This window comes from Larimichthys crocea, chromosome XV (assembly GCF_000972845.2).
Source record: "Larimichthys crocea isolate SSNF chromosome XV, L_crocea_2.0, whole genome shotgun sequence".
In the NCBI taxonomy this organism is placed as follows: domain Eukaryota; kingdom Metazoa; phylum Chordata; class Actinopteri; family Sciaenidae; genus Larimichthys; species Larimichthys crocea.
Window position 1 is genome coordinate 23,040,378 of NC_040025.1, and position 16,827 is coordinate 23,057,204.

Sequence of the window (16,827 nt, forward strand, 5' to 3'; positions counted from 1 at the left end):
CTGAATGCACCCCCCTCTCCTCTCTCCATCCTTTGGAACAGATTCATATTTTTTTTTTCTCCATATGAGCGAGGTCTAACAGAAGATGTCCTTTTTTATTGTATGTCCAATTAAAGATCTTACTTAAAAAAATATATATATCTTGTGTGCCGTGTGATGATGCTTTGTATGAGGATTACTGAAACATTGACTGCAGTAACGACGTGACCTATATCCTGCTAATTATATAATAAATTCTCTTTGATTAAGGGGGGAAATAAACAGCGGCGGTTTGGTTTGATGGAGCGGTTTGTGTTTCAACTTGAAGAAAAAAAATCTGTGGTTGAAGCTTTTTTCACTAATCGATGGTCCACTACATTATTTTCACATCGACCATGAGTGAAAGTGGAGCGGTTGCACTGGAAGTCTTTTTTTTTTATTTATTATTTTTTTGGTGTTACAATATAACCAGAGAGCGGTGACTGTACCGGGCTGACTCGCGCATGCGCAGTCGAAGCCCCGGAGCCGCAGGAGATCAGAGCTGGTAAGCCAAATTTCAGTTTCCGAAATCATCCGTAACCACGAATTAATTTCACATTTACCATTTTCCTCTAATTGATCCAAGAGCAGCAGACATGAACATCTTTTTACCACACCCGCTGTTAAGTGTTATGTGTGTTTTTCTTTTTTTAAATCACCGTTTTGGCGTTACGGATAGTGACAACCACAAAGCTTTTCATCTTAAAAAAAACATATTTGATAATGGCAGGCGTTTAATGATCCTAATCGAGTTAAACACTTTTAATTAATAGACTGAGTCGCGCCGAGGTTGGTGAAATATCAAACATGCTTAACGTTGTTGTGAGGTGAAAATGTTGCTCATTCATTTGAGGTGCTGCCGGAATGGGTGACAGGGTTCATTTTTCAGTAAATGGGATTTTCACAGCATTTCAGACACTGCTTTTACACATTTTTTTTTTTGCCTCAAGGATTTCACATCCTCCGCCATTTTAACTGAAATGTATTTTTTGTTGTGCGTGTGTGTGTGTGTGTGTGGAGCGTGTGCGTAAACATAAAGGGCTTTTTTATTTTCTTATTGGAGGTAATGGATGGCTGTTAAAAAGTCATACAGGGTCATGGTTATTGATGGAGGAAGGCACCTCTGCTCTGCCATTATTCTGTAAGATGACATTTATTTATTAAAAGTGACTTGTTTTTTTATAAGTAGGGGGAAAGCTCCTGTAGAAAAGTATTTTTGCTGTAGTTTTATGTAGGTTAAATCTCAGAAAATGGAAATAAAGAAATGTATTTTTTTCTTTTCCTTTGGTTTTATTTTGAAAAGGCAAATTTACATAATGTACAGAACTATTCTTACATAGACCTCCTTTCCAGTTTTTACATAAATACACATACATATGCATTTACAGAGAAATTAATCACTAATAATTCATGAGTGCCAGAACTCTAAACTAAATTTCTCAGCCCTCTTCACTTCCAGGCATATATATATCTATGCATACCCTCACCATCTCTACTGTAGATCTCACAGTATATTAAAAAATAACTATATCCAGTAGAAACAAGGGAGCTTACATCTCTATTTTTCACATCAGGAAAAAGTAGCATGAAACTTCAGTGGAGTCATAAAAAAGTCTGCTTGCACTGAGCTTATAAATTAAATCCATTTATTCCAAATTTGCTAGAATTTGTCTATTTTGAATCCTCAGAGAATAAGTGAGCTTGGAAATAAAGAAATATGAATTAAGATGATAAGTGTATCAGGAGATGTTCTGTGGTCAGAAGTGGTATAGCTTATCTTATTTCCTGTTCTAATGGATGCTCTTCTCCATACATTTTTATACATTAACATTCAGATATTTCAAACAACATTTTTCTTTAGCTGCTTATCTTCATCATTGTTGCAGGAGACTGGAGCCTATCCCAGCTGACAGCCAGAACAAGTCAAATAAGATACAATACAATACAATTTTAAGTAAAAACCTGGAGCCATATAAATAAAATCTAACAAAACAGAGTAAAAGAAAATATGCATAAGTGTACTGTCTAAGTATGGACATGTAAAATCTGACCACCCTTGAATGGGATAAGTAAAAAACCTTTGGATGAGCCACAGAGGAGGGATCCCTCTTCTATGATGGTTTTAGACAGGACCTGGACCACAAAACCCATCATGCTGTTCCTGCTGTAAACCTGTTACCCTGTTAGTCTTTTGTAACAGAACAGCTTTGACATCTTCCTCACACTCTTTGATTTCCAGCGCTCCGGAGTAAGGGACAGGGACACACCGTTATGAGTGCCAAAGTGAACATGGAGGCTCCACCCAAAGAACCTGATCGCACCCCTCTGGACCCATCCGCCTCAACCCCCAGTGAGGCTGTCCTCATCTGTGGGAGTGATGGTGTTGCCAAGAAGGCTCGGCCCCAGCCCCACGCCACCACTACTACCACCACCACTTTCCTCCTGCCAGGTGAGCACAGGGCTGAGCAGCAGTCTGTCCATATGGACTTATCATCCTTTAACTTGTGGATGTGTTTATTCCCCAATAAAGACACTATAAATGACATCAGTAAAATCCCTTGTTAATCAAACTGTAACAACAAGTCAGTAATCAGTTAGTCGATAAAAATATAGATATATATATAAATATAGAATTTTTTGTTGGATATAATATGTTATATAATCAATTTATAATTTCAATCATTTTTCATGTAGAAAAAGTGAAAAATGCTGCATTTTTATGTTATATCTTTTCTAATATAGTCAGTGTAGCATCACAATAATTTCAAAGTTGTAGTTTTATGGTAGAAAAGTTTCACAATGGTGCTTTAGCGTAGAGGCCATATTAATTGTTTACGAAAAAAACATGACCTTACAGAGCCGTCTGGCTCCCAGGTTTATAGTGAGCAACACAAAGAAAAAAAACAAGTGATTTAATGAAATTAAAATATGATGGAGTAACAAACTCAGGCAGAAAGTTAATGAATTTTAATGTACCTCTCTCCTCAGCTCCCGCTCCAGGCCATCAGAAGATAGAGGTGACCCCAGCTGTTGCCGTGGGAGACCCAGGTAAAGGAGGCAGGGCCAACGAGACGGCCACACCCACCCTGACAGCACAGGTGGGCGGGGCTTGTAGCATCGTCCATGTGCTTGAGTGGAAAGAGGGGATGGCCATCCTGCCCAGCAGCAACCTCAAGGTGAAGCCATGTTGCTGGTTTCAACACATGTTGTAAAAATAGACAGTATTTTCTTTTTCAAGTATCTATAGATTGACTTACAGATGAAGTCTGATCTTATTCTACAGATGAATGGAAAAATAACCAGTGTTTAACACATTTATAAAGTAAACTATTTTTAAACTAAAATCTATCATTAATGGGGTTTTGTTTCATATTTTGGTCAATTTAATTTGGGTATTTGGGCTGTTGTCTAGAGAAACATCATAAAAAATATCAGCTGTATATTGATGCTTTTGGCTCATTACCAGTAGCCTTGTGGCCACACGATGCCACTAAATCCAACACTCTGGTCCTTTAAATATTTTCATTGCTAGTTTTTATTATTTTTATGTTTTCTGTCACTGCCTTTGATCTGAATTGTAAAACACTGTGAAAACAATACAGTATGCACCAGGTCTAACGTGCTCATGATTCTTATTTTTCCCCTTAACCGAGTTGGTCACAGGAGAAACCTGACTGCATGAACAAACCCATCTAATTTTTAACAGCTGAGGTTACTATTTTTGGGCAAAAACGATTTACCACCTAGCACGTGGAAACAATATGATGCCCATTACATTTTACAGGACATGTATTTCTTGTCTGTCTCGACCAGTAACTGTCATATGATGGCATAATTGCCAACAACAATGTAAACAATCAGAGCTTTGTTGGTAGTCAGTGATTATCCAGCCTCAGTGCACTCACTTTTAACTCACATGTGTAAAATCACCCAAAGCAGTCACCAGTTCCCTTTTTAGTTGTTCAGTGAATAATTTTGGCACATTAACAATGAACAAACTGAACTTTAAATTACTGTAAATTGTTGGTATGTGAATAGAATTAAAATTTAACAATTGGACCTGAAAGCACTGGAACTCACTACGATGGTTCAGTATAAAGGAGGCCACAGTAACAAACTACTAGATAAACGAAACTGACTGCATGTTTTCTCACTTTTAAAAGAGAGGGGGCTAATCAGAATAAAACTCACTCACTAAACCTCCTCAACCATTAAAATAATCACGTGTTATCTCCAGAATCTGAATTTAAAAAGGCTACAAACTTCTGACACATTTTGACAGATGGATCCATTGATGTGTGTGTGTGTGTGTGTGTGTGTGTGTGTGTGTGTGTGTTGTAGTTCTGTGTGAGTGACGTAGGAACACTGAGCACACTGATCACCCCAGGGACGACCAGCAGCACCACTGAACCAGCAGCCGGGACTTCTGGGAGATCCGCTGACGCAGAAAGTTCTCCAGCAGACAAGCCAGGTAGAGTCATGGTTACATAAGACTGTAGTAACATCGGGGACTGAACACAAAATACTGCAGCTCTCTGAAACATTCTCACATCGCACACTCGAACGCTGAAAACATTTCAGAACTAGTAGCAGACAATTTTAACACTCCACATCAAATTAAACCATGACATGCTACATATCATTGACATAATATGGCACATATTTGACCATTAAAGCTTGTTTATGATGAGGTAATAAAGTATCTGTGAGTGTATTTGCCAGTGTTGCTCATGCTTGTTAAGGAGGATACTTTCTATACATGGCTACACTGTTATCTGAAGTATTTCACAGCATGCCGTTTCCAGTGATCACGTGTATGTGTTAAGCAGAAATGAGCAATAATTACATCAGCAGCAGCGGAGCTCTACTTGGCAAGTGAAGAGAGTGCAGCTGCATCACTCAGATGTTTGGAAAAATCAAAATCCGGCCAAAAAGTTAATCAATAAGTCCTCAAAAAATAATAATAGACCAGAAATTCAGTTTTAGTGCAGTAACAGCACCCACATTATATCATTAAAGGGAATACAAACCAATCAAAGCCACAGGAGAACAGCAGAGATTTAGATTTAAAAGTTAAGTCTTTTAATAACTTTCCCCGTTACTTATATTTCAGATGTTCCAGCGCCTGTGGTCCCCGTGAGAGGTGCAGCCGTGGAGCCAGAGAGGTTTGTGTCGGTCAAACCTGAAGTCCAGGTTGGCCCGGGACAACAGAAACATGATCCCAGAGCTCAGAGGACCTACACAGAGGAGCTGCGCAGAGAGCCCATCACTGACAAGTAACAGCAACCTCTCCTTCATACTCGTGTTTCTCTACATACACATACGTACGGTAGCACAGTCATTCCTGCATGTGCTTTTCCTCTTATTGTAATTCTCAGTAGATCAAACAATCACGCTCACTCGTATATCCAGGGACACAGTTTACATGGTTTTCGATTGACGCTGTATTTTGCACATTTCCATGTGTCACGCCTCATTAAATGTGCCATTTCAAGTGTCTGTACTTTAGCGGATGAATGAGTGGAGTCGAGTGTGTCCTCTGACACAACAGAGGTTTGAGTATCTTTTATGGTGCAACATATGCCCCCTGTGGTGTGGCTCAATGGATGTGCAGGCAAACAGTGCTGTGTCCTTTCCAAAACATTGTGAAATGTTAACAGAAAACATAATTTAACCAGAAAAACCTGCAAACCTGTGCAACAAAGCGAAAAGTTTTCACACTTAGCGCAGCGAGCTGCAGTGTTCGAAGCTTTGCCCTCTATTTGTATTAACTAACTATCTGTCTACAAGCACATATGCCTGTGTTTGATTAAAAACAACAAGCTGACACACTGTCACTGCACTGGAGGTTTGTCTTAAGGCATTCTGGAAAAACTACTAACTGAAGTAAAAGACAAAAGTTTCACAGAAACTGCAATGTACAACAAACAGCGCAGAGAACAAGGAAGAAATGAATTTCATGCTCAGAGAAAAGAAGGATGTGTTTAGACTTGAGGAACACTGTATCTGTCCTCTCTGCACCTCAGGAGGAGTGTCGGGGTAGAGAAGGTGCCAGCAGGCGGGAGGGTCTCCTCCCTGAATCCCGATCACCTGAAACCCATGAGGAAGAGGAAGAGGAAGGAATATCTGAGTCCCTCTGAGGAAGACTCTGACATCGAAGGCACGGTGAGGCAGAGATGAAATGAGTTTAGTGAGATGTGCATGAATGTTTCAACTGATATGTTCGATAAAGGTCAAATAGTACTTGCAAAAAATACAAAATGTTTGCTTGCTCACCAGAAAGCTGCTCAAATTTAGCGACTATGTTGTCTTTACTCTTTTACACTTTACTTTTTTTTAGGACGGGAAAATGGATGATTCAAAAACGGACAGCAGACACATCAGAGGAGGTTGGACTAACCGTTTTTCCCTTTTATTTGTCTTCTTGTCATTCTTTTATGCTGTCTTTCATCCCCCTTTGCACTTCTTTGCTGTGTAGTACATCTGTACTACCTTTCATACACGTTCAGGTTATAATAACATATCTCTGACACAAATTATGCACCAAAATTACCTCTCTCTGACACATCACAAGATCATGCGTTGTAATTACTGTATTATAGCGCTGTTGTACTGGATTGTGTCAAGTGATCTTGCTATTTCATCCAGCCCTTATGTGTTGTATTCAAAGTATATTTTAACTTTAAGATTAATGTTTTCATGTAAAATTGGACAAACAGTCATCTGTAAACATCTGTTTCACTCGTCCTTCCCGGCTGCTTTTCCGTCTTCTGTTTATTGAATTGCTTTCCTCTCTCTGTTTTGTTCACTTAATGCTTGTGTTTTGGTAATATATTGCTGTAATGCACGTTGCATAAATGAATCAACTAAATGCTCCATTTGTATTGTTGGTGAAGCTGGAGACAGTAAGACAGAGCAGTGGACGTGGGCTCAGTATCTGGAGGAGAGCAAAGCTGTTGCTGCGCCCAGCAGTCTCTTTCAAGAGGTTTGTATGAGTTTAATATTCAGATTGTAGTTTCAGTCCAATACCACAGGTATACACGGGTTCAACCACCATACCCATGATTTTCTACAACTTCTTTTACTACCCTTGAAGCTCTGCTAGGAGCCCAGGGACAAATCTATCGCCCCAGTGCAGCAGTGTCAAGGGAAGAAATGAAAAATTTAAATTTACCTGGGAGAAAGTGATGTATGCAGCCAAAGGCAGACATTCATTTTTTTATTCTGTCACAGAGGATGATGACTGAGTTCTCGCTGTGGTTTCATTTTAAAGTTATTTATTTTAAACGTGTTACATCATAAGCTTAGTCTTGAAGAGACTTTCTGTTCTAGGAGAAATAAAGGAAAATACATTATAAGGAGCAGAATAAAGTGCTATGAGAAGGCTGTAATCTCCTCTAGTCTATTTGCCGTGTTCTTATCTTTTCTTTGTGCTTTGTCCTGATCTGACGTCCCCACTAGGATCATTCATTTTCATTAAATTTTTACTTTGGTCTCTGTGGTTTGTACTGAAATACTTGCTCTTTTCTTTCATGTCCAGTCCCAGAGGGTGCCAACAGTGAAGAACGGCTTTAAACAGGGGATGAAGCTGGAAGGCATTGACCCACAGCATCCGTCCATGTACTTCGTCCTCACTGTGGCCGAGGTGAGCCAGACGTCCATTAACATGGTCGATGGATCTTAATGGCCAGGCTGATTATTTTGGATTAAAAATTGCTGTTCACTCACAGACTGCTCTGCATGCAGGAGGTCAGCCCAGTGTCGCCAGTCTGCTTTTATTCCTCTAATGTATTGTGTCATGATCAGGTCTGTGGTTACCGGCTCAGGCTCCATTTTGACGGCTACTCTGACTGCCACGACTTCTGGGTGAATGCCAACTCCCCCGACATCCACCCACCAGGCTGGTGTGAGAGCACAGGACACAAACTGCACACCCCCAAAGGTCAGAGGTCACAACACACCATGAAAGGGCACATAGAATCAAATATCATGGACAAAAAATATACAAAATGAAATACGCTCGTTCACTTTTTTGCTTAGATGAGAGGATTGATACCATTTTTGTCTGTACAAAAAATATTAGGTGGGAGCCAGCTGCTTAGTTTAACATAAAGACTTGAAACAGCTTGTTTGGCTCTACCAGCATCTCTAAAACTGAAGAAAAACCAAAGCATAAAAGCAACACGTTGTGATTTTATGAGGGATTATGTGCGGAACTATATCTTGATCAGGTCTAGTAACATTATGGAGTCAAGGTGAAGCCAGTTTTTTTGTACATATTAAACAAACACGGTATAAAATGTTAGTAAGATTTAGAGGAGCTTGTAGGTGGCTAGCTGTTTTGCCCTGTTCCCAGCTTAACCCATAGACTTTCAGCAAGAAAGCATGTTTCCCAAACATGTTTAACCCTTCCTGTAAATGCCGGGCTGTTTACCAAAGCTTGACATCTCTATATTTCTGTCCTGCAGGCTGTAAAGAGGAGGAGTTTACCTGGACCAACTACCTGAGAATGACTAAAGCACAAGTGGCTTCCAAAGAACTATTTGCCAGTCCTGGGAGGGTAACTGCTACTATATAATATACGGTAGTTGTATTATTCAGCATGAATGGATGAGGTGAATGATTTAGGTTTGGCAAAACTCCAACTCCAATGAGGAGTCAATTTTTATTTTTTTTTTAACTTTCTATGTCTCTCAGAAAAGGCCAAAAAGTCCAAATGTGCTAAAATTAAAATAGTATTTACAGCCGCTACCTGCATCGCTTTGTCAATGTCCGACCTGATGTCCTGTCTCATATTTGTTTTAGTATTAATATTCATCATACAGCTTTATGCTTGTATGGGTTGATGTTGACTTCCTTCTGCATGCTAATGCTTGCAGCTTTCAAGCTTCAATAAAACTAGCAGTCTGTCACTTTTTTAATAATTGGTGTACTCATAAACAAATGATGCCAGTCAAACAGCACATTTAATCTTTCAACAAGTCACACATTATTTATCAGCTGGTCCACAGCTCTGCCTGTTACTCTTACGTGCGATGTAATTTCTAATATTTCTGCTCTCCGTTTAGATCGATGTCAAGTGCGGTTTTGAGATCGGAATGAAGCTGGAAGCCGTCGACCGTATGAACCCCTCCCTCATCTGTGTAGCGACCGTTACTGACGTGGTGGACGACCGTTTCCTGGTTCATTTTGACAACTGGGATGACACATATGACTACTGGTGAGCCTCAGAAATACTGGCTTGAAGAAGAAAACCGTGGTCCTTGTAGTGGTACTTGGAGAAATCTCTGAAATATTATATATATATATATATATATATATATATTATACTGTCAAAATACTACAACATTTTGAATGAAAATAAACTATGTAATCACTGTGTAAAATAAGTTTTTTCTGTAATATTCTGTTTCGGTATCAGTCTGCTGCACGGTCACGTTCATGCACGTAGTGCACACATACACTCATGAGTAGTTACGAGCTGAAATGTGACAGCAAGATAGCAAGCGGACAGACTCACTATTATAACTCAATGCTGGATGTTGTTCTTGTTGTTATTACACAGGTGTGATTCCAGTAGTCCGTACATTCATCCTATTGGTTGGTGCAAGGAAAGGAACCTCCCACTAACACCGCCCCAAGGTATCCAGTGTGTTGCCTGTTAACCATTAATGTTCATAGTCATACTGTGTGTCATTCACTTTGAAAACAATTTCAGTTATTCCTCTTTTCCCTTTGTATAGGGGATTATATCCAGTATACTGTACACTCTGTATACTGAATGTACACATTAAGGATTTTTACAACATGTACTTGAAAATAATCATAAAGATAGGCTCAAGTTACACATATAAAAATACGAAGACTAGTTGGCAGCCTTTTTGTGGGAGCCCAGCAGTTGTTGTTGAATGTTTCTGTTTGTGTTCACTGACTGATGTGAATTTATTTTTGGCTGCATCAGATTACCCAGACCAGGCCCGGTTCTCCTGGTCTCTCTACCTGGAGGAGACTGGTGCCAAGGCGGTGGCTGCTGACGCCTTTAAAGTGGTGAGAACAAAGAAATGTGATATATTGGATTCAGCTCACAGTATGAGAGGGAATTATTACACGCAGAAAACAGCAGTGAGTGTGTAGACAAGGCCAGAGTTAAGAGGCTAAAAATGTCAGAGTAATCAAAAATAATGAATTGCATGGTTTGTTACAGTCACAGTTAGACAGATACCTGTCCACAATGTGTTTTCATTAGGTATATACATACTGCATTATTGCACAACCTGTTTACAGAACCACTTATACATTTGACTTTACTCTCCTGTCTACCGCAGTATTATATTTTACTTTGTATTATATTTTACTTTGTATTATATTTTACTTTGTATTATATTTTATTCCTAGATTTTAGCTGCTGCACTATTTGATGTCTTAGATTCTAATTTGGTTTTGTTCTATTTTCCTTTATACATATTTGTATGTCACTTTGATTTTTTGTGTACATGACAATAAAACAATGTGACAGTTTAGGTGTGACTTATATAAAACTGATGCTGTGCACTGATTGCATATAAATGTTGCGATGCCGACCATGAACGTGCCTGGTCAGGACCTCACTAATAAGGCATAAAATGAAAACTAGGACAAACATGACCTGAAATACTAGAAATGAGTTTGCCAATGCTTCATTTAAAGTATCTGTAACATGCTGGGTGATTAAGCTAAATGTACGAGTCAATGTGTCATCCTCTGTCTCCAGCGTGAGCCTCACAGCTTCCAGCCACAGATGAAACTAGAAGCTGTAGACAAGAGAAGTCCTGGTCTGATCAGAGTGGCTACAGTGGAGGAGGTCGACACCCATCGCATTAAGGTAATACTCTGTGTGTGTGTGTGTGTGTGTGTGTGTGTGTGTGTGTGTGTATATGTGTGTATATGTGTGTATATGTGTGTGTGTTGTTAGTTGATCTTGTATGCGTGTGATGTTTAAAACGTTTCTCAGGCTCCTTCAGGTCCATTACAGCTCATGTGTCAGTTGGGGCTTTGGGTTAATGGTTTTGATGTGCCTGCAGTAATAAGAGCTAACATGTACTAATACCGTAATGTACATCTTTATAGCCAACCATGGACCCATTATACAAGCTCAGCTGTGTGTATTTGGTGTGTGTGTGTGCGTGCACAGTATTATTCATGTGCTACAGCTCCATCTCTATTCCTCCTTCAGGTCCATTATGACGGCTGGAGTCATGTCTATGATGAGTGGATGGACTCAGATCACCCCGACATCCACCCAGCAGGCTGGTGTGAGGCGACAGGACACCCGCTTAAAGTTGCACCACGGGACACCAAAACACAGCAGCCACACGGTAGCAACTACTTAAGTCAAAACTGGAAGTTTATTTTCTGCAAAACATCATAATTATGAATTATCCTTGACAGCCAGCATTAAAGGGTAGGGTTTATCTGTTTGTATTTAAATGTACATAGGTGTGAGGGAGCCTCCTGCTACAGGCCAGTCCACCTACCCCTCCTCTGTTCCTTGTAAACCCATCAGCCACCCCAGAACCAACAAGTACAGCTTCCACAACAGGTCAGGACTGAACTCAAGTCTATCATTCAGTCATGTAATGGAAACTTTAATCACCAGCTTTTCAAAACACACATCAATAATAAAATGAATAAATAACTACTTGATCTTAAATCTTTTCAAAATGCCCTGGGGCACTGTCTTTGAAACAGGAAGTGTCCAACTCCTGGTTGTGATGGTTCAGGTCACGTGACCGGTCGTTTCACCGCTCATCACTGCATATCCGGCTGTCCATTGGCTGAGCGTAACCAAGGCAGGCTGAAGGCAGAACTGTCAGACTCAGAGTGCAAGAGGAACCTCTTCTTTGGCCAGAGGACCAAGAAAACTCATTATCGTGGCAGGTAGAACGCATGCATGTTTGCTTTTTTCTCAGATTTAGAGCTGCAGCAATTTGTAAAAAAAATAAAATAAAATCAATTTGTTTTCAACTATTAAAGGTCCAATGTGTCAGATTTAAGGAATTTGGAAAGATGATGCACTACTGAACTGCTAGATGGCATTTGTCCAAATTATCTGATTGTGTGTGAATATTTTTTAGTCCACTATGGCAGTAAACTGAACATCTTTGGGTTGTAGGGAGAACAAAACATCAGAGGATGTCGCCTTGGGCTTTGGGAAACACACACATCAACGTTTTTGAACCATTTTCTGGACCAAACAACTGATGAATGAATCGATAAAATGGTCAACAGATTAATTGACAATGAAAATAATATTATTTGAGGCCATGTTCACATAAAACCTTTTCTGTTTTCAGGATTGGCCGTCCTCCCAAATACAGGAAGAACCAGCAGAGAGACTATCAGAGTGAGTTTTTAAAATGCTTTACACATATCCTACTTTGATGAAAGCATTTTACTCTGCAGCATCAACCTGTCAAACCTGTAGCCTTATCCTGCCTGAGCTGTCACACAGTCTAGCAACAACAACTTATTTTTGAACATTTTTGAATGTTTTGGCATGAGAATGATGAAATTGTAACTGAAGGATAACAAACTACAGATTATATGTCTTTTCAAAGCAGAAATCTTGACTTACACTGGGTGAATTAACACTGTTAGACATGACTCGTAAGCCAGGCAATCTAAATGGAATTTATCCATTAGTTATGTACACCTGTGCTTTTCCTATGGATGTATTACAATATTTGCTTTAAACAAAGGTAGTTTCAGTCTGAAATATTTGTCAAAGTGATCAGAAATCAACAATGGTTGAATCCAAGCATGTTTCTGTGTGTTTGTCGTCAGACATGTCGTCAGAGGGTGTGTATCCATCACTGTTCATGTCAGCTCTGAGCAGCCAGTCAGACAGGACTCTGTCTCTATGCTGGGAGCAGCATTGCAAGCTGCTGCCAGGCGTTCAGGGCATTCACGCCAGCCAGGTGGCGGCATGGAACGTCGAAGAGGTGAACATGACCGCTGAACAATATATATTATTTTTGTTTTCTTTCTCTGGGTGGTTTGAATTATTTGAAACTCTGTGTGTCTGTTTGCGCTGCAGGTCTTCAGGTTTGTCCAGAATCTAATTGGCTGTGAAGAACAGGCTCGTGTCTTCAAAGAAGAGGTAAGACCAACAAGTGTATGTGAATAAAATATTAGAATAATTCCCACATTTGCTATACTTAAATGTAGACAATCCTTTGCAGTCCTTACTGTTATGGTACACTGTAGATAACAACGGTCTTTCAGTGGGGAGCATTTACGTGTCACTGTTTGACCTCTTTGCTGATGACACTCTCCTCTATTTGACAGTACCACTTTATACTTCTTGTACATTTTTCTCTTTTCAAACTACATTTATTTGACAGATACAGTCACTAGTTACTTTTCTGATAAAACACAAAGCTTTGTTAAAGGACCAGTGGTTTCCAATCCTTTTGCTTTGTGACAAAAAAAAGGTTATGAGCTGTTATCAGTTCCACTAAAGAGAGATTTCCCTTCTAAATTTCCGATGTGGCTTCATTCAAATAACTGTGAGGCTCAAATAGGTTGAGGTATCTAATATTTCACAGAAAAACAAGGAAAAACTAAATTACCAAACATTAATACATATTTGGGTTGTACAGTGGTATAGTGGTTAGCACTGTCGGCTTGCAGCGAGAAGGTTTTGAACCTTTCTGTGTGGAGTTTGCATGTTCTCTCTGTGTCTGTGTGGGTTTTCTCCAGGTACTCTAGCTTCCTCAGTCCAAAGACACACACTTAATAGGGTAATTGGTGACTGTAAAATTGCCTGTAGGTGTGAATGTGAATGGTTGTTTGTCTCCATGTGTCAGTCCTGGTGATAAACTGGTGACTTGCCCTGGTTGTACCTCTCACTCTGCAAACCTGCTAAGGATAAGCGGTTACAGGAAATAGATGATACATATTTGTGCAACAGAACTTTGTTTTTATGCTTTACTCTCTCTAGCCCCACTATAAATAACTACATCATTAAAATGCTTGGTGCCATAGTATTAATAATATAATATTGTCATAAATGTACCATTCAATACTTTAGCTGACAATACTTGTGTACTTTTACTTATAATTACTTATAATACTTTGTTGTATTGGTACTTTCACTTAGGTAAAGGGTCTGAATACTTTGTCATACCACTGTAATGACAGGATAACAACTCACAAGTCTCAGACATTACCATCTAGTGTAAGTAACACCTCTGACCATATAAAACAACAGCCCTGGCATCATCTGCAGGGCTGTTGTATTGTATTCTCAGGTATTCCTGTTAATTTGACCGCCCCCCTGTGAGTACCCATGGCAGACAAAACAAACCTTTTCTAAAACCTGTCACCTCCACGTCCAGTTATATCACCTCTGTTGTGTCCACGTCTCCTCAGATGATTGACGGGGAGGCCTTCCTGCTACTGACCCAGACCGACATTGTGAAGATCATGAGCATCAAACTCGGACCCGCCCTCAAGATCTCCAACGCCATTCTCATGTTCAAGAGCACAGACGAGGGACTCAAGTGATCCCGCCCTCACTCATCGGGGGTCGTCGGGCCGCCAATCATCATGTGCCAAATTCATTCTGTTGCAGGGAAAAAGACCCTGATCCCTTTTTCATGTGTTTGGTGTCCTGTACCCATCAGAGAGAGGGAGGAGGGGAGGGGGGAGGGGGGAAGGTGAGGTCCGATCAGGGTTAAATGGTAGATTAAAGGAGAGGGTGGAAGAAGGGAAATAATGAAAATCAGATTTTTTATTTTTTATTTTTTGAATGACGGACAAATTAGTGTGGAGGGTGGATAGAAGGAGGCTGCTGAAGGTGAGGTCAAACATTACAAGTTTTTTGAGTTTGGTGGTTTTCACAACTGATGCGTTTAGTTCATTACCAAACATCACCTGAACATCACAGGCAGAGTTTCACATCTGTCACAGATCTGCCAGTTTATGATATGTTTGGTTAAACTGTGATTATATCCAACTGGGTTTTTTTTTATGCTGAGTTTTCTATTTGTGCTTTGAAAGCCTGTGTGAAAAAATAGTAGAAATTCAGGGAGGGAAAGAAATCACATTTCTACAGCCAGAACCTTTAACACCTCAGATGAGTGTAAAAATGTAATTTCTTTCCCTCCCTGAATTTCTATTATTTTCACACAGGCTTTCAAAGCTGAATGAAACAGATTTCTTTGAAAAGACAACCTGCTTCTGGTTCTTCTTCTGTAAACATGGCGTCAGCATCTTGCTGCAGCTCACAACCATCCAAGAGATACTAGTATTATTTGTACTTTCACTTCCTGAATGAGAATCCTTCCTATTGATGCAAGCCTTAACAAGTCAGCTGAAAGTGTACCTACTACCTTACAGAGGTGGACCAAATTTATTGAGTACTGTACCTAGATTTGAACTAAATCATCAGTTCAAAAACCCCTAAAACGGCAGGTGAAATCATCAAAATGGGGGAAAATGCTGAAATACTCAATGCACAAATAGAAACTGAAGAAAATAAGAGGGTTGACTAAAAGGGAAGAGATGGGGAGGACTTGGCAGGGGGGAAACATGGCCAAAAAGCAAGTAAGAGGAGTTAAATGCAGTAGACGAGGCTGGTCAGTGAGGCAAGCTTCACATTTTGTGCAATAAAACAGTTAATAGAGAAGTACTGTATTCAGTAACACTTTTTTTTTTAATTACAGCTCCTTTATGTTGTCAGAGTAATTCTTAAGTTGTAACAGAATAACATGAAATAAATAAGCTACTTTGTTCAGACTATTGTAAAAAGATTCAGGTTTATGAGAGGAAGCCTTTCTTCAGTTTCCTGAGTATTCTGAAGTATTAGTCGTTTGTGTTTACTGCCTCGAAACTCTCCACACTGGAACTTACTGCACCGTTAATGTAAAAATTCAAATGATACGGGAGCTGTAATTTAAAATGTTACCCTCTTCTATAGAATCAGAGTCAGAGATCAAACAACACAGTGTTATGAGTTTTTATATCTATATGCAAAACATGTTAAATTATTATTTTTGCACCTCTAAATGGACGAATAGGACAGTTTGTATTGGCATTTTAGCACAACTGTGAATCCCGAATGGATTTTACACAATGATGTTCCCACACTTGGTCACTAGAGAGTGCAAAAATCCACATTTTAGCACTATAAACATGGATTTGGGATACAGTCAATGAAGCTCTCAGCAGTTTTCATGTGATGGAAACTGTGTTTTTGAAATGTTTACATTTTATGTCAGGATTGGTTCAAAGACACTGTATGGACTTGATATTGTCAGATGAAAAGTTATTTTACTGGACTGTTTTAAGGGCTCTTGGAATCTTATTTGTGTGTCTCTCTGGTGGGATTTGTGTATGTGAGTATGTGTGTGTGTGTGTGTGCAAGCGCGAGTGTGTGCGTTTCAAGATAATCTGGGGTCACAAATGTCATTCTATCCATATGAATTAATAAACGTCCAAAGTTGTCTTGTCTGAGTAAAGCCACCTCCTCTTGTCTTATCTGAGGGAACACACACACTGCATTTCCTGTGTTTGTGCAGGTGTGTTGTGTGTGTTGACTATAAACTTACTTTGCTTATATCACATCCCCCTATTGACCATATTGTCGTCAACAGTTGGCTGTGGTGGTGACAGCTCCTTTCACGCCCTTTCTCCTTTCATTGCTTATCTTCTTGTTCCACTGCACAGGCCAGAAAAACAGGCCTGGCTGATAACCTGTAGCCAGACTCCAAAATGAAAGCACTCAATTAACTGTTTGGTGGTAAATGGTTTATACAATGAGGAAGG

General features: G+C 39.7%; 1 protein-coding gene across 1 annotated transcript; it reads left to right on the plus strand.

Moving 5' to 3' along the window:
- Positions 1-255: 255 nt before the first annotated feature.
- Positions 256-16,746, plus strand: l3mbtl1 (L3MBTL histone methyl-lysine binding protein 1). Its single transcript, XM_019256745.2, has 22 exons — positions 256-523; positions 2,258-2,467; positions 3,007-3,194; positions 4,360-4,489; positions 5,132-5,294; positions 6,045-6,183; positions 6,359-6,407; positions 6,915-7,003; positions 7,559-7,663; positions 7,825-7,960; positions 8,487-8,578; positions 9,087-9,238; positions 9,584-9,660; positions 9,980-10,065; positions 10,769-10,879; positions 11,231-11,372; positions 11,494-11,596; positions 11,746-11,934; positions 12,351-12,400; positions 12,841-12,998; positions 13,094-13,156; positions 14,431-16,746. Exons 2-22 carry the CDS (start codon positions 2,290-2,292, stop codon positions 14,563-14,565), a joined length of 2,535 nt encoding a protein of 844 aa, XP_019112290.1. The 5' UTR covers positions 256-523; positions 2,258-2,289; the 3' UTR covers positions 14,566-16,746.
- Positions 16,747-16,827: the final 81 nt, after the last annotated feature.